Below are 22,306 nucleotides of genomic sequence, written 5' to 3'. Positions count from 1 at the left end.
TTAGTTAACATTAAAACGACAAAATAAGGTAGCTAAAACCTTTTCTTGTTCACATGAAAATTTTCTCGTTTTAACGTAATACTTTAATGAAAGCCTGTGGGAAAACCACATACTGACAGTTCTAGTTGTATGGATGTACATATACGATAAGAGAACCTTTAGCACAAATTAGAAAAGGAAAATTTGCTCATGCGCTCACTATAAAGTTGCGTTTTCCATTTTTTTTCTAACTAATTCAGTGCAACCTTAAATAAATTTTGTTTTCCAATAAAACCATGTTTTAGAAAAGTAACTGTACGGAATAATAAAGAAAAAGAAAGAATAACTGTACCAGGATACAATTGCTCAAAATTAGTATTCTGAATACGCATGTTAGCTATGTATTTTCACTACTATTCATATTGACTATCACATGAATGAAGTCCATGAGGCAGGCTGTTTATGTCATTTGGAGTTGACTCTGAGACCGCTGAGCCTCCATTGTTGTAAGAGGGTAAGACGTCTGATTATCTAGTTGATCTGCTCTTTCGGCTGCTTCTGCTTCCTGCTCCCACTGACTGTGGCTGGCTTCAGAGGCACTGGGAGGGCCCATGCCAGGAGAGTGCTGGCTCTGCCCCAGCTGAGTGCTGCTGCTGTCTGGTTGTGTAAGGCTCTTCGTCCCATCTTGTGAATTGCTGTCATGCTGCTGGCTGCATCTGATGTGCTCTAATGTGATTTGGAGCTCATTGAGGCGCTGGGATACATAGCGCCTCTTCAGTTCCAGCAGGATTGTTCCATTACGACTCAGGCCTGAGATGGATGATGGTGAAGCACTCTGAAATGCAAGAGGTGATTATTGGTGCCATAGGATTTTTGATAAACATGTAAAAGACACAGATGCAAGTGCAGGCAAGTGCCACTCATGAACACTAACGTCATATTGGTTTAAGGTTGAATCAGTCACATTAGGCATCATGCTACAAGACTATAACACTTCAAAAGGATTTTTAACAATCATCCACATAAATGTGTATAGAATCATGTATGTGCCTGGAATAAAAGGATAATGTGAATGTTTGTGAAAATAATATTTCTACAGAATGCAGTAAATCATTTCATAATTACACTAATTCGGTTAACTAGGTCTGTAGTCTTATGACAGACACAATTATGTTTTAGAGAGATAAATGATTACCCTTGCACGGCTCCCAGCACAGCTCTCCCCAGCATCTCTTCTCACTTGAGCACTGGTTTGTAACCGCATGCTCAACTGTATGAAGGACTCATTCAGTTTGTCAATTTCTTCTTCTATGCAGGACATCTAACAGAATCAAGGAATGAGGACATTAGGACATTTGTAGAAGTTTAACATTCTAATATAATAATTTTAACCCAATCTGTAACTCGATAGTAATACATTGAAGAAATGGCTTACAATAGGCTATAACACTGATGTATTTATGGGCCTTAATGAACCACTTCCGGTACACACAGAGTTTAATGTAATATATTCAATTCAATAATGCTTCAGATATAAAAGACATCAAGCTGTTCACTCGCACACATTTACCTGAACTGGACTCCCTTGTGCTGTTACACATTTGACTGAAAGAAATTTGACACAAATGTGAATTGACAAATTGCATTGAATTGATAAAGATATCAATACATAACATCTCAGTCTGAAAACAGCTGCATGCCATATTGTCAGTGATCAACAGGAACAATTAAATAAGTGTGATAAAGGTTGTCTTAAACATAATACTTTGATGTTTTAAAGCTATGGTAAGAATTGAACATTGAATTATTAAAAAACTGTGTACACTTTCAGTTGAATTGCACTTAATTTATTTAAATAATGAACTCAATTATGATTCAACGGATACAATTTGAACAATCTGTAGCTTCAAAGTAAAGATTTGAATATAAACTCGTCTCTAAATGTACAGCTGTACCTCTGTCGCTGTCTTCCGTTGAACTCTGTTTGAGCTTCGAGATGAGCTGCTCTGCCTTCAAATATTTGTATTTCTCAAGTCTAAATTGGACGACAGGGAGGATGTTATTGCATTGCATAATTTAGTTTGAAGTGGATACTTTGATCTTACTTATTTATTTTCTCCCACCTGCTAGCTAATAGATGTTCGGTGAAGTGTGCTTCGGCAGGAACCCTGATGTTGAGAAACTCAGTAAGTAATGAGCTCTGTTGCTCCTCTGACACTTGTTTCGACTGAGAGAGACAGACAAAATAAGCCATGTGTATCCATACAAAACGAGGGCGAGTTGTAATGCTTAAACATAAGTACACACACCCCGACGTTCCATTTGAGTGAAAGCTTCAGCAGTTGAAGGCCTAGAACTGAAATTGCTTCGTGGAGCGCTTCCATAAACATCTGTGGTTTGGACCCTGTACAAAGATTTTTACCGGTATTAAAGAACTAAAATAATTGGTGGTAATTTTTTTTAAATCCAAAGAAGCAAGATAACTGTAATATGCAGTCAACTTTCACCTGAGATATACTGTCATCTCAATAACTACCTTGCTTATCACTTGTCACGACGTGGGCCATGGACTGGAGAAGAGTGGAGATGAAATGTCCCGCGTGATGTAGCTCATTCTCTGATATGTAAAGGATTTGATTTGTTGCATCAAAATAAAAATGCTTTGAGCACTGTGTCAGAAGCTTGGCTGAAGTTGAAGGTGTTGGGACAGACTTGGCCAGCAGAAGAAGCACAGGGGGGAACAAGGGGCAGGCAGAGAGCAGTTGCATCACCTGGCATCCAAACAGGTAGACAGCTGAGTGCTGAGGCGAGAGGCCGTCCAGAGCAGTGGGAATGAGATCACCATTTTCTAAACCACTTTCTATATCAGCTGTAAAAATAAGAGACTTCTGTTACTGCACAAGAGTCATTGAGATAATTTTGAAAGCACTTCTTACTTGTCTCTGTGCTGATGCCAGGTAGACAGCGTTCACCCACAGTGAGATTATGTAAGGACTGCTGAATGTCTTGCAAGGTTTGGAATAAAGGAGAAATGCTGACCAACTTGGACAGGTTGTGGTCACTCAAACAAGGAACTGTTGAGAGATAGATTTATGCAACAATGAGGAATATTAGATATTCTTATTCATAAAATGTCTTACCTGGCTCGCTTAAGAATTCCTCTTTGGCAAGATGTGCTGATGAAAACTAGGCAGGATGTAATGTAAAAATGGCAGTTATTTTACCACTTAACATGAAATATGTCGGAAGAACACCTTCTCTACCTGTGTAAAGCTGATGTTGGCGTCACCATGCTGAGGCTCACACTCGCTGTCATCTTGATGGACTACATACTGATGGTGCCATGCCTCTCCAAGGCTCATTCTGTGTAAGAGAGCTTCAACTGAATTGAGGACAGCTCCCAGTAACACTGCAAAAGCCTCATCTGGAGTAAGCAATAAGAACAAAATTAATAAAGTTATAATTTACTTTTCCATGACACTTTCTGCTGATAATTTAAAACCACCTTGAGCGTCTCTCTCCTCTGCTCCTCTATTATGTACTTTATCGTTTGCGGCACAGTGGATCAACAACTCTTTTAGAAGTAGAAGCTTTTTATTATCCATGGTGCCTAAAATATTCTGTAACAAATCCACAAAAACAGTTTTAGTCATGTCCATAAGAAGGAACTTTACAATGACCGTTATGCTCTATGGTATTTGAAATGACTAACAATGAGTGTTTCTGCCTGTTGGCACATATTCCTGTAGAACTCCTGTGCGTCTTTGCGATGCCGAGCCAGCTGGGATGCAATGTGGAGGTTCTGATCCTCCAGTTTGTCATACAATGTCTTTACATTGAACTCCTCCAGATCACAGCGCCCCAAAACACTTCCTATATCCAGATATGAATGTCGGGACATGAGTGAGACATTGATATAATATTACATGCAACATTTTGTTTAGTTAAAGCTGAAGTATCCAGTTTTCCCACCCAAGAAAATGTCACGTAAAATCAGTAATCAGACCAACTTCACCTAATTAGAAAACTTTTTGATTATTGCAAACTTCTATGAAAGAGCCATGTGCATCACTAAAAGGAAAAGAAAGCTGATTGGCTGTGCAAGGGGTGGTCCACCCTGCTTCACCCTGATGAAAAAACTGTTATGACAGACTATGGTGTGACATTTGACAGGGATCATTATTATGGGTAATGGAAGTTAATTATGTGTTTGTCTTAGAAGAACCTTTGTCATGTAAATTAGTTACATATACAAAATGCATAGGGTCCACAATATTTCAGCATGTGTTTCCATACAGTTTTAAAGCACAAGATACGTAAATAATATAGCAGTGTTTTCTTACTACCTTTAGAAATAGCAGGCTCCTCAGCCTCGGCCCCTTCTCCCACTCCCCGTCCACCTAAAACTAAACCCAGGCTTGGAGAAGCTGAGCTGAAAGAGAAATACAGAAATGTAGAGGTTCATTTATATTTAATATTGTATCATCTGAGTTATATTCACGTTCACCTGTCTTTAGTGCAATGGCACTCCAAAGGACAGAAAGGTTCTCCAACATTCCTCCACTTTGGCCTGTTCTTCCAGTGTGCTATGAGCCTGGATTTGCCGGGGCGCAAAACTAGCACTGTAGAGGTCAAAACCACTACCAGCGTCAGAAATACACTCAGGATCCCTGTATACAGGTAGAATGGCAGTGTGACTGATATAAACTAACATAGGTAAATAGATTTACACTACACACCAGCGATAACTCCCCAGTCGGGCAAAAAGTTGAGCTGGTGTTGTTTGACAATGCCAAACTTGACGAGCTGAGCTGGAGTCATTGGCTGGAAAACTGCTGCTCGTGGATTACATTCTGTTCCTTGCTCTTTGACCACCACAACCAGTGTCCACTCTGGGACAGCACTGTCCACAAAGGCATACTTTCCAGGTTCCAAAAACACATGTGCAAACCTGCAACGGCAAGACGACATTGGGAACTGCAAGAGACATGCAGTGTAGTGTCACTGACGGTGTTCTACCTTGTGGAGTTTAAGTTTGTCTTTCTCATGAGCATCTGCAGTTGCCTGAAGGCACCAAAGTCCCAGCTGGGGTTGCTGTTAAACAGGTGGTCTTTCTGATACACTGGGAAATGGCTATAGTGGCGATCTATATGTATATAAATATATTAAAAAAAACATTTAAAGAATACAATACAATAATTCTCCAGGGAAATAAATCTGTAATAAAGAAACAAGAGTACCAGTGTGGTTGATGGTGAGCTGGAACAATAGCATGTCTCCGGACGAGATACAAGCAATGGGGTTAGGAATACGAGGAAGTACAGCCACATCATCTTTGTTTTCATCTCTAGTGTCTCTTCTATATTTGTGACGAGTGTGTAAAACTTCCACAGGCCCTGAAAAGAGAAAAAACTGAACAGTTCCTTGTCTACATTAACCATGACATAAATAAATAATCACCTGTTAGAAAATGTTGAATAAGCTCCTTCTCCATGGGAATCCATCCAAAAACTCCTTCAGAGCTAAACTCCACTAAATTAATTTTTCCAATATTGTTTGCGCGGATATCAGGTCCTAAAATATCTGCAACAGACTAGAGAGAAACATGACTCTAGTAAAAATGCTTAGTACACCAGTGTTTATCACAGTGATCAAAAGTATTAATCTCTGCTGAGCATATGCACTCGGCTACACAATATTAACTACTGGTTGCTAATCGTTCAGTACTTTAGGTAGTTTTTAAATATATTTCAATAATTATTTTTTAATTGATTCTAAATCCAAAATATCTCTATACTTTTTAATATGACAAAGCTGTTGATCATAGTTACAGTGTTTTAGCTGAGGTTAAGTGTGCTTGCTGCGTTCTCCTCACCCTGGTCCAGATCAAGCTTTTTCTCTCTTTGAGGCTGAGCAGGAGTTGTCCGTCTGATAAGAGCTGAGCGTCCAGATGAGGCAGACGTGAGAGACAGGACATGTTGCAGAGCTCTTCAGCAGACACGTATTGCTCACACTGACATCTGAAAGTGAAGCACACAGACAATATGGATCACAATTCACGGTTTCCTTACATTTTTATATTAATTTAGAACATTTACATGCCCATCTCAACATCCAGAGTCCCTCCCTGTGGCCCGCAGGTGATATTACAGGAGTAAAGAGCAGGAGACACGCACGCTCTCGATGCTGCGATACGCACTTCTCCTTTTCCACACCGCCGGTTCACCTAGGTAACGAGTACATGTTATTTGTTATATGATTTGAAATATACTTTCCTAAATGTTACCAGTGTGTGACAAAAAACACCCATAAAAACAGACATTGTTGTTTTTAGAATATTTTCATTTAATATGAAGTTGCTATATTTTCCCCCAAGGTGTGCCAACTTTTGTAATCATTTTGTGACTGTGATGAAATTGTTTTGGAAGAGAAGATGTTAAAACACAATAATAGAATGTGAGAACATTTGTTGGTAGTATAATAATGGTACTAACCTCAGGCTGACAGTCAGAAACACTGTCAGATGATGAACTCCTAAAATCCTGCTCATCATAATATACAAAAGCTGTTCTGCACAAACAGGAGCCATCAGAAGGCTGGAACGCCCGGTTCTTTCCAATACATGCACAAGAAGAAGACCCTGAAACAGTGGAGATCAATAAGATGAATATAAGAAAGTAAAGGTTTTGACCTGTGTTTTCAGTGACATTGTTTAACCTGGTGATGAAGTGGATGAACTACCACAGGGAAAGCAGGACTTCTGTCCTTCCAAGTGGTTGAAAGTGCCAGCTGGACATAGATGGCAGTCACTATTTTTCACAGCGTTTGTGAGTTTACCAAAGGAGCCAGGAGGGCAGGCTTTTGGCTGAGATGACCCCACGGGACAGACATATCCACGAGGGCAAGGGTAAGTCTTGTAGCTCTCGGTTCCTGGTAAGAATCAGTCAACATTAAGGAGGACTCTACAGGCTTTGAACTGTTGTGTGTAATTAGTTTTGTCCTGCTGCAGAATGCCAAGTACCTTGTGGGCAGAAGTAACCTGGCGGGCACGGCAGGCAGACAAGACTGCTTGAGAGGTACCGACGGTAAGTTCCCCCCCCACACAAAGTGCAGCAGCTGCTTTGAGAGCCTCTCAGCCCACTGATGTTGACAGGCGTGGAACCCCCTTCACATGATGTAAGAGACGTGCTGTTGGCGGGGCAGTAGTAAGGAAACAAACAGCTGCGGGGCATATCCACAACAAGGTTAATTTTAGACCATTAACCAACTCCCAAAACAAATGTTTGCAGAATGCATTCCAAATTTAGACAAAGTGGAGTAGACCACAAGACTCACAGTTGTTTTGGAGCGCTATATGAATGAGATCCCACAGGACAGAAATAACCGGGAGGACAGATTTGAGGCTCAGCAGTCTGAGGACCACAGTATGATCCAGCTCGGCACAACTTTTCCACGGCGGCTCCTGGATTATCATTGGAAATGTATAGACACTATTCAGCCTATTTCCAAAGCCACACAAAGGTAAAATGATATGCTATTTGTAACTAATCCTACCCAACGGGCACTGGTAACCAGCTCTACAGGGAATGCCTTCCACATTAGGGTGCCCTGTTGTGCGAGGATTTGGGCAGAACGTGCCCCCAACACAAGGTTCACACTGGTCAAGTGCAGCAGCTCCAGGAGCGGATCTTTTGGTTCCTGCTGGGCACAAGATGGGGGGCCCATAACCACTGCACCAGTAACCAGGTGGGCAGAGTTTTGTGGAGATATCGATAAGCCCTAGAAAAACACTGTCTTATTTTTTTACACAATTCAAAAGTACTACTTTCAAAATTATAAAATATGCGTCTACATTTTGTAATACACACACACACGCACGCACACGCACACACACACACACACACGCACACACGCACACACGCACGCACGCACACACAGAATACACTGTATGGAGCTTAACCTGTGCTGTTGCAGTGTGAACCAGCGGGGCAGGGAAGGCAGTCACCCTTGCTGCCTGCTCCGGGAGAGGTTCGATAGGTGTACCGAGGACAAGGCCTGGGCCCTGTTCCTCCATGATAGTCACTCCCAGGTAAGCCATCACAGTAATGACCGGCAGGACAAGGATAAAGCACAGGGTCTCCTAAAAATAGATGATTTACTTACTCATTTATTTATTTATTAAGTTATTTTGTGTTTACTATAATTTTCTGCTTTAGCTTGCACTGATTTTATTTTTTTTATCATAAGCAAGAGTAAACACAAATTCCATTTTCAAGCCATACCAGATTTACACCAATATTGAGGTGGGCATGGTAAACAGTCGTGGATGCTGGCACCTCCTGCATTGCTCCGGATGGTGTTAGCAGGACAAGATCTAGCTGTATCTGTGCCTTCCGGACAGTAATAACCTGAAAAAAGTAATCATGTTTTAAAGCTACCATTCTGAACATGTCTTTAAAGTAGTGATACTAAGTAATGAATTGTACCAGATGGACACGGCCCTGCACAGTGAATACCCCACTGACACTGGGTTGAATTAAAATCTTGAGGGGTAAATTCTGCACTACCAAAAAGACAAAGATATCCAGCAGCGCACAAACCCTGAATTCTACCAGCTCTGAAAAAAAAAGAAAAAAATAACAACAATAGAGGCAAGACAGGAATGCTATATTAGAGAAATGGCCGAGCAATTATGTCATTCCTGACATTAATGTGGTGCTAATTAAGCAGCTGAACTCTATCATCTCAGAATGTAATACACAATTGTACTCTTTTATGAAATTAGAGCTTAAAATATTATGGTTTGCTTTTAAGCATTTATGAAAACAATATACTGGTATTTAGAGGTTTCATATGCCTTCTTATAGGTCTGTTCACGTCTCTTTTCTCACTTATCCTGTAGTATCGGTTTCTTACCTGCAGACATTTCCTGAGGGGCAGGGCAAACACTCCTGTTCTTCCTGGAGCCCAGTTTGGTTAGAATATGTATAGGTCCCATTAGGGCAGGGGTGGGGAACCATGGTCCCTATAAGAAGACACACGTGGGAAAATGTTTTTCTGTTTTATCCTGTTCTGATGTCTTGTACTGTACTGTACTATACATTCTTGCAATGACAAATATTAGTGTACCTGCAGGACAGAATGAGTGTGGTGGACAGGGCCATGGGTCACCCACAATAGCCTCTTCACAGTAGAAGCCGGGACGACATGGTATGCATCTTTCTGAGCCAGGATTTGGCTGGTACTCTCCTGTGGGACATGGCAGAGCCAGTGGAGACCCCTCCGGACAATAGTGTCCCTATTGTGCACATATGTATTTTTTATCTTACTAATAGGCACAATGATTTTCACAGATAGAGAAAATCAACATTTTTATTATACACACCTTTGGACAGAGGAAAGCAAATGGAGTAGTAGAAGAAAAGTCAAAAGGGCAGTAAAAGCCAGCGGCACAGGGGCCACTTGGGCTTGACATCCCCTCACTGGAACAGTGGTACCCGGCAGGACAATCTGAGCAGCTGTCCATGGACACTCCTCCTGCAATAAGACCAACACTTTATCATGTATGCTTTTCTTAAGATATATAACGTTTGTGCAGTAGTCTAATATACCTGTGGAGTTGCGTATGCTTCCAAGAGGGCATGGGACTGGAATAGAGCAGCCAGCAGGACAATAGTGGCCTACAGGGCACAGCCCATTTAAAGTGTCTGAGCTCTGTGGTGCTGGCTCTGTGGCCCCACTTTCACAGAAGTACCCATCTAAACAAAAACCTATATGAAGAGTAAGACACAGATAAATGCACTATAAACACAACTCAGCCTTTCTTCATGTACTTGATTGAAAATTCTGGTATTTAAAATATAGTGAAGAAGGGTCTTAATATTCTTCTCTTTTCTTTTTGTGAAACCTTGACCTACCGGTTGGTGTGGAAGCTCCATATGAGTTACAGTAGTACCCAGAGGGACATGCAGTACAGACAGAGATGGAGTGTGCTCCTGTCTGGTTGCTAAGAGTCCCCAGAGGGCAGGGCTGGGGCCGGGCTGTCCCAGCAGGACAGAAATGCCCTAAGATTAGATTTATTAAAGATTAACCCGTCACATTCACAACATCAGGAACATGATCCAACAAACAAATGTGGTATGGTTAATTTTGAGAGAAGCAGCTTATGCTAGATGGTTACAAATGTAAAGCTAACCTCGATGGCAGACAGTGGGCTCCTTGGTGGCAAAGGCGGCACATGCTGTCCCATTAGGGCATACTAAACACTGTGCTGCTCCGGGGGTTGCACTGTAAGTGCCAGGCTCACAAGCCAGTTCTGTGGCAGAGCCAAGAGGGCATCTATGACCCGCGGGGCATATATAACCATGGTTACCATCAGCTGGGTTCGGGCTGTAACTACCTCCAATGCAAACATACCTACAGACATAAACACACAAACCTTTGCATTAATAATAATAATCATGAATGAATATCAACATTCTTTATTTTAGGAGTCTGATGTGATGTCTTAAGGTTGGATTTGGAACATCAGAAGTAGACAAACAAACATGTTTACCCAGCGTGACATGGCAGTGCATCCATGATATCTGCTAAAGCAGGTCTGTTACAGAACAGTCCAGGGGGGCAAGGATGACATCCGTCAACTGCAGTGACTCCAAGAGACATAGAGAGAGAGCCTGCAGGACAGGGATGAGGATGACCAGTGCCAGAGGGGCAGAAATGACCGGCAGGGCAAATGTGGTTTTCAGTGGAATTGGCCTGTTAAGAGAAATACAAATATCTAATCTGTTAATATGAACATTATAAATGTGAAACTACAAGAGATGATTGTTTTACAAAGACCATCATTTCAGTTAAGGCCAACCTGGAGTTCACTAGAGTTAAAGCTGATTGATCCAGATGGACAGAAGTATCCAGGGTCACAGAGACCAGAAGGCTCTGATAACCCATATTCAGAGCAGAACATTCCTATGACATAAGATTTACATTAGATTAACTGTTCATAGGATGTAACTGGTGACTACTTCTACTTTTTGTTATTTACCGGGAGGGCATGCCATGCAATTATGAGGGCTCATAGCCCCAAGCCTTTTCTGCACAGTACCAGGTGGGCATGGGAACTCTGTCCCCAGAGTAAGTCCAGGAGGACAGTAATGTCCAGCAGGGCATAGATTAGGCTGTACTGTCCCTTCACCTGATCGAACACATTTGTAACATGCAAGTTTGTGAGAATACCTTTCAAACAAATGCATTTAACAGAAATAAGACAACTGCAACTGAAAATATGTCCACATATAAATATGTCCACATATAAAATAAAAATTGAACATTTAGTAGATACAAATTTTAACCTTGACAGTAGTATCCAGGTAAACAGGTGGTGCAGTTGTATTGGTGTGCGATGCCAGTGGCAGAGCTGAAGGTTCCAGGAGGACATGGTAGGGGGGCTGGTGTCCCTCTGGGACAAAAAAAACCTGCTGGACAAAGAGCTTCGTCACCTTTGCTCGACCCCCAGTCACAAAAGTATCCTGCCAAGCAAACACCTGAAAACACAAAAGTACATATTAATCACTTAAAATTCTATCTGTCAAAATAATCTACATTTATAGTATGTCTACCTGCTCTAAGCCCTTGTTTGCAGTAATACCCTGGTGGACAAAGAGATCCCGTCCTGTTGTCCATAGGATTAGGAACCATGGCTCCGATTACACAAAGAAAACCTGAATCACAAGGGCCTGAGGGCCTAATCAAACCATCAGATCCACAGAACTGTCCTGCAGGACACACTAAGCATTCACCTATAAAATTAAAAGCAACTTTAACAAACCAATTATACTAGCACAAGGAATTCAGATGAATGTGTGAAAGTGTGAGCCACCTGAGATGGATAAACCCATATTTTGGCTATAGGTGCCTTTAGGACAGGGAATAGGCTGCCTGTCAGGACTCTCTTTGGGGCATGTGTATCCAGCAGGACATGGCTCTGGGTTGGAAACTCCATTTGAGCTCCCTCTAGAGGGACTGGGACTTAGGGCTTGACAGTGAAAGCCAGCAGGACAAGGACTACACTCTTTTTGGCCAAAGAGGTCTTGAAACTGGCCTGGGAAAACAGGACTGAGCTAGGACAAGGAAATAATACTTTTGCATAATTATATGAAGGACATTTTACTTACCAAATGGGCAAGGCTTGCAATCATCTTTACTTACTCCACCAGTAAGATTCTGGTAAGAGCCAGGTGAACATGCTATGGGCACACTACTTCCTTCTAAACAGTAATGGCCTTCTGGACAAACATCCCCAGAAATACCTGATGGAGTAGCGGTGGATGATCCCTCTAGACAGTAAAAGCCTGGCACCAACATAAAGACAATAAAGACAGGGCTAAAAGACACAAAGATAGTTCAAATAAAACCCTTACCAGGCAAACAAGGGCCCGACACAATGGAGAGACCACGCTCTGAACAGTAAAAGCCTGGTATGCAGCTTTTACACTGAGATACTTCCACAAGTCCACCTTTGTTACTATATAGAACAATACAACTATCAACATGTGAATGCATTTTAGGGTGAAACATCATTCCATGTCAACCTGTATGTTCCCTTTGGGCAGGGTTGTGGGGTAGATGTGCCAACAGAGCAGTAGAATCCAGGAGGACAGGGTTTTCCCATCAGGCCATCTGCTGGTGATGGCTCAGAGGATCCCTTATTACAAACAAATCCTTCAGCACAAGGACCACTGGGATCAGTTCTTCCTAGTTTGGAGCAATAACAATATTTCATTTGTCCTATACATGAATATGATATTGCTTGAAAGTATGTACATAAACACAGATAGTAAATTCTAAAATACTGAAAATGAATCTTTTGTTTACCAGTTCCTTTGCAGTACATTCCAGGATCACAAAGTAAGCACTGTATTTCCTCTGTGAGGCCCGACATGTTTCCATAGGTCCCTGATGGGCAAGGACTTGGATTTATTGACCCATTTGGACAATAAAAACCTCTTTTACACAGGTGTGGGAAAATCACTCCTAAAATGCAGATAAAAAACATTATTGATTCTGGGGAGGTAGAGAAACAGCTCTGTTTCGAACATTGAGATTTCACACACCAAATGTTTAGCCATTTATCCATTATTTAGTTTTTACCTTGATCGTGACAATAAAAACCGGCAGGGCAAGGTTCACAGCGGCCTTGCCCTTGTCTGGACTGATAGCTTCCTAGAGGGCACGGAGACTCTATGAAACTCCCCTGCAGAGGAGATTAAAATGAATGTATGCGAGAACAAATAAGTCTGTTATGTAGCATTAGACAAAATGATGCAATACAGTGGTCAGGATTCATGAAAATGCTAACATTTTTGTGATACAGACCATTTTACAAAAATGTCCCACTGAACAGACATGTTGCAGAGGCAATGGTGATGTTTGACCTCCAGGACAATAGTGGCCTTCTGCACACAGGCCACTTGGTTCTGATTGACCTCTTGAGTGGCAGTAATGACCCGGTGGACATGGTCGACACGTCTCAACTGTGGCCCCACCATTAAAGTCTGAAAAGACACAGGGAAGTGAAGGTATTTTTCTTTTGGAAAACAAATATTTCAGTCCAGCCCCTCTCAAGGCAGTGGGTAATCTATTACTGGACTAATTTGACACAATTTTTAGTAAATACCTTTTGATTTAGGTAGTAACTTTACCATAAGACATGATTAATTGTATAGGATAGGATTATATGTATAGGATTCACATTCTGCCCCAAGACAAAACAATAACACAATTTAAAACCTTTAGAATTCAATTATTCATAGACACTCAACAAAAAAGCGGGGTTTCCATAAAATCCTGATGTGGGGAAAATCAATTATAGGTCTAAAATAAGTGAATTGCCGTATTAAATATATCAATTTCGATTCATGGATGAAGCATCATGGCTTGATGAAAATTGCATTCATTTAAACCTACTACAAGCTGCATTTCTATAGATTAAGATTTGACAATCCAAAAATAATTACCTTTAATTGTTCCAACTGGACATGGCAGAGGTATGGGGGTGGCAACAGGGCAATAGTGTCCTTCAGGGCAAGGAGTAGCATAGGTGTCAATAGAACCTTTAGGACAGAGGAAACCCGGAACACAGGGTCCAGCTGGGGCATCTAGACCGGTTTGATTACAGTAAAATCCAGCCTGACACAGGAGAGGATACGGTGCCCCCAGTGCACAAAAGAATCCTGTCAAATAGATACAAAATTGTTTTGAGAAGAGTAGATATTCAACTATATTTTTTGTTCAGATTAATTCAAATGATTCAATCCATGAGTCTTCTGGAAGCATTCATGTTGGAACTTTTATGTCCCACTGTACATGTTTTATGATTCTCATTAATAAAGGGAGGCACTAATGATGGACAGTGCGAAAAGATCTGATGAAGGCTGTAATATGTCACAGCAATAACAGTAAGTAGGACTACCATGTCATGAACAAGGAGACAGCACTTGAGCCTGGGGGATGAACTAAGTATCAGATTGAGTGCACAAGTTCAGTGTGAGGATTTACCTACCCTCCGGACATATGTCTCCTTTGTAGCTGGTACATGCATAATGTGGTCTCCTGACACATGGTGCTCTGTGAGTCACAATATTGTCTAAAACTGCCTCAGGGTCTGCTACTACTTCAATCCAGCTGTCGTCTCTGGCTGTAATAGAAGAGGGCACAAACCTCTGTAATATTTTACATGGAAAAAAGAAAAGGAACTCTTTTAATATTTTTATTTAAACAATTTTGATCACAATTTTGTCATAGCCATGGAATCAATAGGTCAATAGGAGCCAATCGCAAACTTATGGAATAGTCAGTCCATCAACACATGGATCTTTAAAAAAGCAAATGAAAATAATACACAATACCTGAACTACTGGAGTTACTGGTGAAAGTCTGATTGTACATTTGCAATATGTCATCTGAATTTGCATAAAGATGTAGTATTTGGTGAAGACAGCCGGACAAGGAGGGGTTTGCCCTTGGTGCAGGGGTATCAGAGCCACTTACACAGAAGAAACCAGGCGAGCACAGACCTAATCACACATAAGAACTAGCAGTTACTCCTAACTATATTGGAAAACACCATTAGGCACTGCATTTTCTAAACTGTCATATATCAATGTCCTAATTAATTTAGCAGTTTCTAACCCGTTGGCTGTGAGGCTCCAGGACTTAGACAGTATTTCCCAGGAGGGCAGAGGAGGCACTCAGAGGAGGACGAAGCTCCAGGCTCTGAAAGAAAGTTTCCACTTCGACAGGGCTTTGGTGACCCACTACCTTCGGGACAAAAATGTCCAATGGGACACACATCTCCATAAGGTTGAAGTACAGGAGCTGATTCAGTAGATCCCCGGGAACAAAAGTGTCCTGTGACAGACATCTGACATTAGAATACTGCAATATCCATGAGGTATGAACATCAATAAAAGGAGAGGACATTTTTGAAAAGTCGTTATTTCTGTCTCAGGTAGGGGTTTGTGAGACCTGGGCTGCAGGGCCCAGATGGCTCTGACAGACCACTGATGTTACAGAAGAAGCCTGGGGGACAAGGCAGACACTCATTTAGGAATCTCCTCCCTGCTGATGGGCTGACAGTTCCCACTGGACAAGAAGATGGTGCCACTGACCCTTCCAAACAGTAAGAACCTGGGCAAGGTGTGCAATACATAATATAATAATATCATGCTTCACTTAGTTTAGGATAAATGCATACACAAGGTGGTTTCTGCTTCATTTGAGATTACCTGCTGGGCAAATGTCACAGATGGGCTGTCCTGATGAAGACTGAAAATGACCAGGGCTACAGATGGAGGGGGCGGCACTACCAGCCGGGCAAGCGTGACCAGCTGGACACAGGAACTCTAAGACACAATCAAAAAACTGATGTGCTATTTACAAAACTATGCTTCTCTAGTGTCTGTAATATCAATATCTATAATTGCCACCTTCGCCAGAACAGTAATATGATTAAAAGCTCTAAAGATAAACCAAATAGACCAGTCTTCATGTAAATCTCCTAGTAAACAGAATAAGTGTAAAGATCACAATATAACACCATGTTAAATTACAAAGACTTCATGGCCCACTCCAGAGCTTGACCCTTGATGATGTACCTGGCTGATGTCCAGATACTGATCCTGGTGGACAGAACCACCCTGGAGGACAGAGGGGGTCAGCACGAGTCTGTGCCCAGGAGGAACAGTAATATCCTGGGTGACAAGTCTCACAGTCCACCTCAGACTCTGCTCCAGACCTCATTGAGAAACTTCCTGTGTGTGTGTGTGAAGACAAATTATATATCAAATTAACCTTGACATTATTCCTTTCTTTCCCTCACACACTAAACACATGGAAATCAATTGTGAACATCTTGTAGATGATTACTAGCTTGCTGACCATAATGATATATGGCTTCTTATTTTCTTTGAACGGTCTTTACTGTACCTCAGGGGCTTTTTGGCACGATTGCAACAATAGGAACAATGTCACTTAAGTAAAATGTTCTCTGTGCTTCTGAGTACCTGGTGGACATGGGATGGGCCTTTGACTGCCTTTAGGACAATAATGGCCTGCAGGACATAAATCATTATAGATCTGCTCAAGAGTTGGAGAAGCAGGGCGTGGTAAAGGAGAAGAGCTGTTTCCTGTAACACAAATTATACAATTTAAAAACGTTTTAGTATAAGTTTTCTTCAAAAAGAGCAGTGTAATTAAAAAATGTCTGAAAAACAAACTGTATAAAAGTAAAACGCAAATATCAATATTACCCCTAGGTGTTGCAGTTCTAGATCCCTTTTTACAGTAAAAACCTGCATGGCAAAGTCCAGATGGAGCTGACAAGCCAACCTCAGCGCAGTAATAGCCAGATAAACATGGCTGACATGCTTGAGAGGAAGTTCCTCCTGAAAGTACAATAATTATACATTTTGTTTTAGCTACTTTAATCTACATTCATTAAGCATAGTTCTGCAAAGCATTTTCATACGATACATGGACCATGGTTTTAAAAGAGCTTTGAGTAATCTTCTCACCCTCTTGGGAGTTGAAAGTTCCAGTGGGGCAAGGGACCATGTAGTTGGTACCCTGAGGGCAGTAGGACCCTGCAGAGCACCGACCTCCTGTCAAGCCATCTTCAGGCTGGGCAGAAACAGAGCCTTGGATACAGATGTAACTATGGGGAGAAATGATGAATATATGGGATGAAGATAGGGCTGCAGGGTATGATGGATGAGAAAGACAGTGGGGAAGACAAAAAATGGAGTTCAATTAACCCAATGAACAATGGATGTAAATTACCCAGGTGAGCATAGTCCAGTAGGAGCAGACAGTCCAGAAGAGCTACAGTATCGCCCTGGAGGGCAGAGGTCACACATCGACTTATTGGACAAACCCATCTGGTTGCTGAAGGATCCGACCGGGCATGGCATTGCTAGACCGGACTTTGTTCCTGTAGGAAAAAAAAAAAAAAATGCATATCATACTAGTTTATTTATTAGGACAATATATATATTATAACCTCACTCTTAACACTTCACTTATACCTGGTGGACAGTAATATCCTCTGGGACATAACATAGGAGTTTGCGTTCCAGACACATTTCCAGTGACATTGTCTAATGAACCAGCACAGTAAAATCCAGCTGGGCATTCAACACACTCAACCTATAAAAGCCAAAATATGGTCATTTTTCATGATCAAAAAGTTTGATATTGAATAAATGTACCTGCCCAGGTAAGCTCTGATAGCTGCCTGGCAAACAGGGAAGCTGTGCTTTAGATCCAGGGGGGCACATATTTCCCGGGGAGCAGGGTGCTGAAGAGTGAAGACTGCTGTTAACTACTCTGGGACAGTAAGAGCCAGCGGGGCAGACTTGGGTAGGGAAAGAGAGCCCTCTAGTGGCACAAAGAAATCCTACAAAAACAAAACAGCTTATAACAAGGTGTACATTTAAGTTCGGATAAGTAAATATATAAATAAGTAGAGGTGCATGCTACATATATCCAACTTTTTATTGTACGATTATAATGTTTGTATGTATAGATACACAGGAAACTATGCATTGAAAAACATACATAGAATATCTGAAAACGTGTCAGCAAAAACAGCTGATTCTAAGGTAAACCTCAATTGTGTGTTTTTTGAAAATAACTAGCGCAGCCTACTGCACTATCAAAAAGTAACATACTGGTAATTATATATTGGGAAAGTATTCACATTTCCCATTTCCCCCATTTTGTTATGTTTCCGCCTTATTCCAAAATGGATTCAATTTATTATTTGCCTCAAAATTCTACAAACAATACCCCAGAAGAAGGTTGTTTGAATTCTTTGCAAATGTATTAATAACAAAAAATAATAAACATGGTATACTTGTACACTTACACAACATACAGTACCTGGTAGGCAGGGCAGACAGCTGGATATATCTGCATTCCCCGTGCTGTTGCTGTAATATCCAGAAGGACAAGGTATCGGTGCAGAGGAGCCCTGGGAACAGTAGTGACCTTCAGGACACCGGTCACCAGTCTGTCCTCCATCGGTTGGGGTGGGTGACCATGCTCCAGAAAGGCAATAGTATCCAGCACTACATAACCCTGATGCATTACTCTTTCCTGGGAAGGCACAGAATGACCCTGGTGAAATAAGAAGGTGGTGTATTTTTACCATAACAATCATGTTTTTGTTATTACTCACACTCGCATCGGATGCATTTTTAAATGTTAAAATTATTTTATATAACCTGGAGGGCAGGGCAAGCAGTCTTGGGGTTTTGCCATTCGAAAATGTGGGTTAAATAATCCAGCTGGACATGGATACTGATGTTTGAACCATGTCCCCGACGGGCAATAATGGCCCATGGGACACTCATAACTTCCATTTTCACTCCCATTACTACTGATGGGACAATAAAACCTGAAGACAAAGAGCACAATAATGAGTCCACCAAGAGCTCAGAGGAAAATGGTTCATAAACATATTTGAGATTAAATGTGTGAGAAGAGTATACAGCAAAGACTACACAATTACTCAAAGGAAGGTTCACGGTGTAGCTCTTGGAAACAGGCTTACCCCTGGGGGCAGATGCTGCAGCTGGGCAAACCATCGACTGCACTGATAGTTCCCAAGGGGCACCGCTGTGGAGCCGCTGAGCCCTCTGAGCAGTAATAACCTGCTTATTTGCAGACAAGGTTCAAGACATTGATGCGCATACAAACACAGACTTGTAGAACAAAAAGAACACACAAGGGACTGGTTTGGTATTCACAGTCAACACAGCAGCTGTTTATGGCTGTGTATTTGAAATAAACATGTAATGCAATCATTCTTTTATGTTAACAATACACTCCAACAGAACCACAAGGTTCACTCTAAGAAAATAAATGTATTTTATTGATGACCTTTTGGGCAAGGTCCTCCGTGTTTGTCTTTCAGAATAGGGTCGGGGCGATATGCTCCCTCCAGGCAAAAAAAACCCTCCCAGCATTCCCCTGTAGGTGCAGTGAGCCCCACAGCATGACAGTAGTGACCAGGAAGACAGAGCTGACAATCCTCCTGAGAGAGCAATAAGTGAAACGGGGAGGGAAATTGACAATCTGAGGCTTATCTGTACGGTGTAAGTTGGGTGTGAGATAAAGAACATAAATAAATCATTCGGTGTAAAACAAAGTATTTCATAAAAATTAATCACTGAAGAACAAATCTTAAGGATTTAACAATAGTTTAGCAATGAGTAATTACCAACCTGAGAGACTAATTTAGTAAGGTTTGAAAATGTTCCAAGTGGACAGGGTGAAGGATGGACAGTGGCCATAGGACAATAATGTCCAGCAGGACACGGACCTCCCTGTCCTGGTAAAGACACAAAACAAAGCTGTCTATGGAAACATGACATCAAAAATTCTGCTGTTGAGTGGTGTAAAGTAACAAAGTACTGTATTGCAATTTATGATCATTTTATATGATAGTTCAAATTGTACCAGAAAGCTGTGAGATTGGTTTTGGAGAGGTGTTTCCAGATGAACAGTAGTATCCTTCCTGACATGGTCCAGTGACAGTAGTCCCATTTATGGAAGCGCAGTAATGGCCGCCATCACACTGCTTGCACTGGGAGATGGACCAGTAGCCCAGGTCAGGACTGTAAGTTCCCTCTGGACAGCCTTTCATGTCCAGCCCGGTACCCTCTGGGCAGTAAAAACCTGCAAGTTGCAATAAAAATGTATTCCTTGTTATAATTACTTGAAAATATGTTGATGCATCAACTACACACCTGCTGGACAAAGATAAAGAGACCCAGAGACACAGTACCAGCCAGGCAAACAGGGCATGCAATGTGTGGCCTGTGTGACGGATACATATGTTCCCGGAGAACAGAGCAGTGGCTGAACGCTTCCTTCAGGGCAATAGTAACTCTCTGGACATGCTCCTCCTGTAACTTCGTCAGTGGGGGTGGCTGTGACTGCTCCCTCTGAACAATAATAGCTGTACAAAACAATATTTTTCTGATGCACGGTAGTTATAGGAATATATTTTGCAGTGTTAATAAATATTTAAATAAATAAAGCACTGTACCCCCCGCGACATGGTCCTGTTGGTTTAATCAGGCCTGTACCGTCACAGTAATGCCCAGCTATGCACATTTTACAGTCTGTCTGGCTCCTCAAACCAGAACTGTTGGACCAGGTTCCATCGGGGCAAGCCATGGGTGAAGTTGTGCCTGCAAAATGAGTGCTTTATTCAGTTTTAGACTATGTACAAGAAAAGAGTCATACTCAGATGCAATACCTGAGAGACAGTATTGACCAGGAGGACACAAGAAGCCTGTGAGATTATCCTGAGGGGTTGGAGAGGGTGCACCCTCTCTACACCAGTAACCAGCTTCACAGGGACCTGTTGGTATTTCAATCAACTTTATTTGTGTACCATATTTCCAAAATGCTGCATGATCAATTAAATTAAAAGAAACAATGAAAAAATATTCTAACATAGCTGGTCCTTATTAAAACAATCAAATAGTTCAATAGGTGTAGAAAAAGATTCAATTGTCGTCATCGGGACATTGTTTTTGAACAAACAATCCGTTTCCACTTTCTCATTCTCAACGAGGACAATAATAAGATGGGTTTGTCTCTCAAACCTGCTGGCTCAGTTAGTCCCAGAGAAGGACAATATTGGCCTGGAGGACATGGCATACAGCTCAGCCGACTGTCTGCATGATTTCTTTGATTAAAAGTGCCCACAGGACATGGGTGCTGGTTGGGCAAAGATGTTCCTTCTGGGCAGTAATGTCCTTTAGGACAAGGTTGTGGCCAAGAAGTGTTTGAAAAACCAAAACTCTCAACACAATAGTACCCTGGAAAAAGAAAACACATTCATAAATGAATACTTCTTCTTTTCATAAATATTCATCTAATGTCTCGTGTTTGTATATTTCAAAACATTTGCATTACATTTGCATTAATATTGAATTAATATAGAAGCTAGTACCTGGCTTACAAACCATACAAGAGGCTTGTGTTTCTTTATCCTGGTAGGTGCCTGCAGGGCAGGGCATGGGGAATGAACTGCCCAGGGGACAAAAGTGACCCAGAAGACATGGCTGAGCAGTACCCAAAATCTGACCGGGGGGACACCAGTAACCTAAAATTATGGTTTGAGACAATGCAATGGCTGAAATGATCTACTACTTAGTAAATGTAAACAGATATACATTTACTCTGATGAAATCAAGAATACATAACTGCATAAAGGCTTACCTGAAGTGCATGGTCCCGTGGGAACGCTTAACCCCATCCCAGAGCAATAGGAGCCCCGTGGACAGGGCAGACAGTCCTGTCTGTCACTTAGACCTGGAATTGGGGAGAAAGTCCCATTTGGGCACAGCTCAGGCTGCCCAGATCCTTCAACTGAGAATACATACCGGCACATATGAACATAAACTAGACTACACTTCAGTAGACTTCATTATGTGGATGTAGCATATCTTATTGTATAAAAAAGATTTACATTAAGATAACATTTAGTTTATGCCGCCACCACTACCTGAAAGAAGAAAAACCTACCACAGTATGTCCCAGGTGGACAAATATTGCCTGTTTCTCCATCTAATGGTTTTGCCTCTGCCGCTTCTCCCAAACAGTAATACCCAGGGGAACAAGGACCCATTGGTAAAGGCAAACCTATTATCAAATCAAATTTATTTATAAAGCACAATTCATACAAACTGCAATTCAAAGTGCTTTACAGTGTTTAAAACACAATTTAAAACAAGTAATAAATTAAAAACAC

General features: G+C 41.5%; 2 protein-coding genes and 3 long non-coding RNA genes across 5 annotated transcripts; all 5 read right to left on the bottom strand.

Annotated features, from left to right (window-relative positions):
• Positions 1-1,218: 1,218 nt before the first annotated feature.
• On the bottom strand, positions 1,219-10,386 carry LOC140377605 (uncharacterized). The gene is made up of 31 exons (XM_072463075.1): positions 10,175-10,386; positions 9,897-10,043; positions 9,591-9,749; positions 9,365-9,516; positions 9,109-9,277; positions 8,896-9,004; positions 8,466-8,596; positions 8,262-8,387; positions 7,940-8,119; positions 7,534-7,758; positions 7,315-7,441; positions 7,001-7,200; positions 6,697-6,909; positions 6,474-6,619; positions 6,078-6,205; positions 5,855-5,999; positions 5,440-5,572; positions 5,220-5,375; positions 4,999-5,125; positions 4,719-4,930; positions 4,487-4,649; positions 4,326-4,411; positions 3,692-3,852; positions 3,485-3,599; positions 3,243-3,403; positions 3,120-3,165; positions 2,528-3,053; positions 2,289-2,383; positions 2,103-2,206; positions 1,935-2,014; positions 1,219-1,300 (listed from the first exon to the last, which is right to left on the bottom strand). The coding sequence occupies exons 4-27, from the start codon at positions 9,503-9,505 to the stop codon at positions 2,845-2,847; spliced, it is 3,609 nt and encodes a 1,202-aa protein (XP_072319176.1). The 5' UTR covers positions 9,506-9,516; positions 9,591-9,749; positions 9,897-10,043; positions 10,175-10,386; the 3' UTR covers positions 1,219-1,300; positions 1,935-2,014; positions 2,103-2,206; positions 2,289-2,383; positions 2,528-2,844.
• Positions 10,387-10,530: 144 nt separating this feature from the next.
• On the bottom strand, positions 10,531-12,287 carry LOC140369515 (uncharacterized). The gene is made up of 7 exons (XM_072456885.1): positions 12,153-12,287; positions 11,858-12,079; positions 11,598-11,777; positions 11,331-11,522; positions 11,024-11,173; positions 10,844-10,947; positions 10,531-10,737 (listed from the first exon to the last, which is right to left on the bottom strand). Exons 2-7 carry the CDS (start codon positions 11,874-11,876, stop codon positions 10,531-10,533), a joined length of 852 nt encoding a protein of 283 aa, XP_072312986.1. The 5' UTR covers positions 11,877-12,079; positions 12,153-12,287.
• Positions 12,288-13,358: 1,071 nt separating this feature from the next.
• On the bottom strand, positions 13,359-14,671 carry LOC140377633 (uncharacterized). Its single transcript, XR_011930115.1, has 3 exons — positions 14,540-14,671; positions 13,995-14,210; positions 13,359-13,532 (listed from the first exon to the last, which is right to left on the bottom strand). It is a non-coding gene; the product is annotated as an uncharacterized lncRNA (long non-coding RNA).
• Positions 14,672-14,904: 233 nt separating this feature from the next.
• On the bottom strand, positions 14,905-15,676 carry LOC140377627 (uncharacterized). The gene is made up of 3 exons (XR_011930114.1): positions 15,505-15,676; positions 15,169-15,387; positions 14,905-15,053 (listed from the first exon to the last, which is right to left on the bottom strand). It is a non-coding gene; the product is annotated as an uncharacterized lncRNA (long non-coding RNA).
• Positions 15,677-20,296: 4,620 nt separating this feature from the next.
• Positions 20,297-20,891, bottom strand: LOC140377641 (uncharacterized). Its single transcript, XR_011930118.1, has 3 exons — positions 20,804-20,891; positions 20,591-20,735; positions 20,297-20,500 (listed from the first exon to the last, which is right to left on the bottom strand). It is a non-coding gene; the product is annotated as an uncharacterized lncRNA (long non-coding RNA).
• Positions 20,892-22,306: the final 1,415 nt, after the last annotated feature.

This window comes from Eucyclogobius newberryi, unplaced genomic scaffold (genome assembly GCF_026437365.1).
Source record: "Eucyclogobius newberryi isolate DKJ021-1_F unplaced genomic scaffold, fEucNew1.0.hap1 SCAF_10, whole genome shotgun sequence".
NCBI classification, from domain to species: Eukaryota; Metazoa; Chordata; class Actinopteri; order Gobiiformes; family Gobiidae; genus Eucyclogobius; species Eucyclogobius newberryi.
This window is presented reverse-complemented; position numbering and strand designations above follow the sequence as displayed.

Coding starts and splice junctions, on each gene's coding strand:
- LOC140377605 (XM_072463075.1), bottom strand. CDS start 9,505: ATGGACAGCTGCTCAGATTGTCCTGCCGGGTACCACTGTTCCAGTGAG. Junction 7,759..7,939: donor TTCACACTGCAACAGCACAG/GTTAAGCTCCAT, acceptor GTGTTTTTCTAG/GGCTTATCGATATCTCCACA. Junction 5,573..5,854: donor AAAGCTTGATCTGGACCAGG/GTGAGGAGAACG, acceptor GTTTCTCTCTAG/TCTGTTGCAGATATTTTAGG.
- LOC140369515 (XM_072456885.1), bottom strand. Junction 11,174..11,330: donor ACCTGGATACTACTGTCAAG/GTTAAAATTTGT, acceptor GTGTTCGATCAG/GTGAAGGGACAGTACAGCCT. Junction 10,738..10,843: donor TTAACTCTAGTGAACTCCAG/GTTGGCCTTAAC, acceptor TTCTCTTAACAG/GCCAATTCCACTGAAAACCA.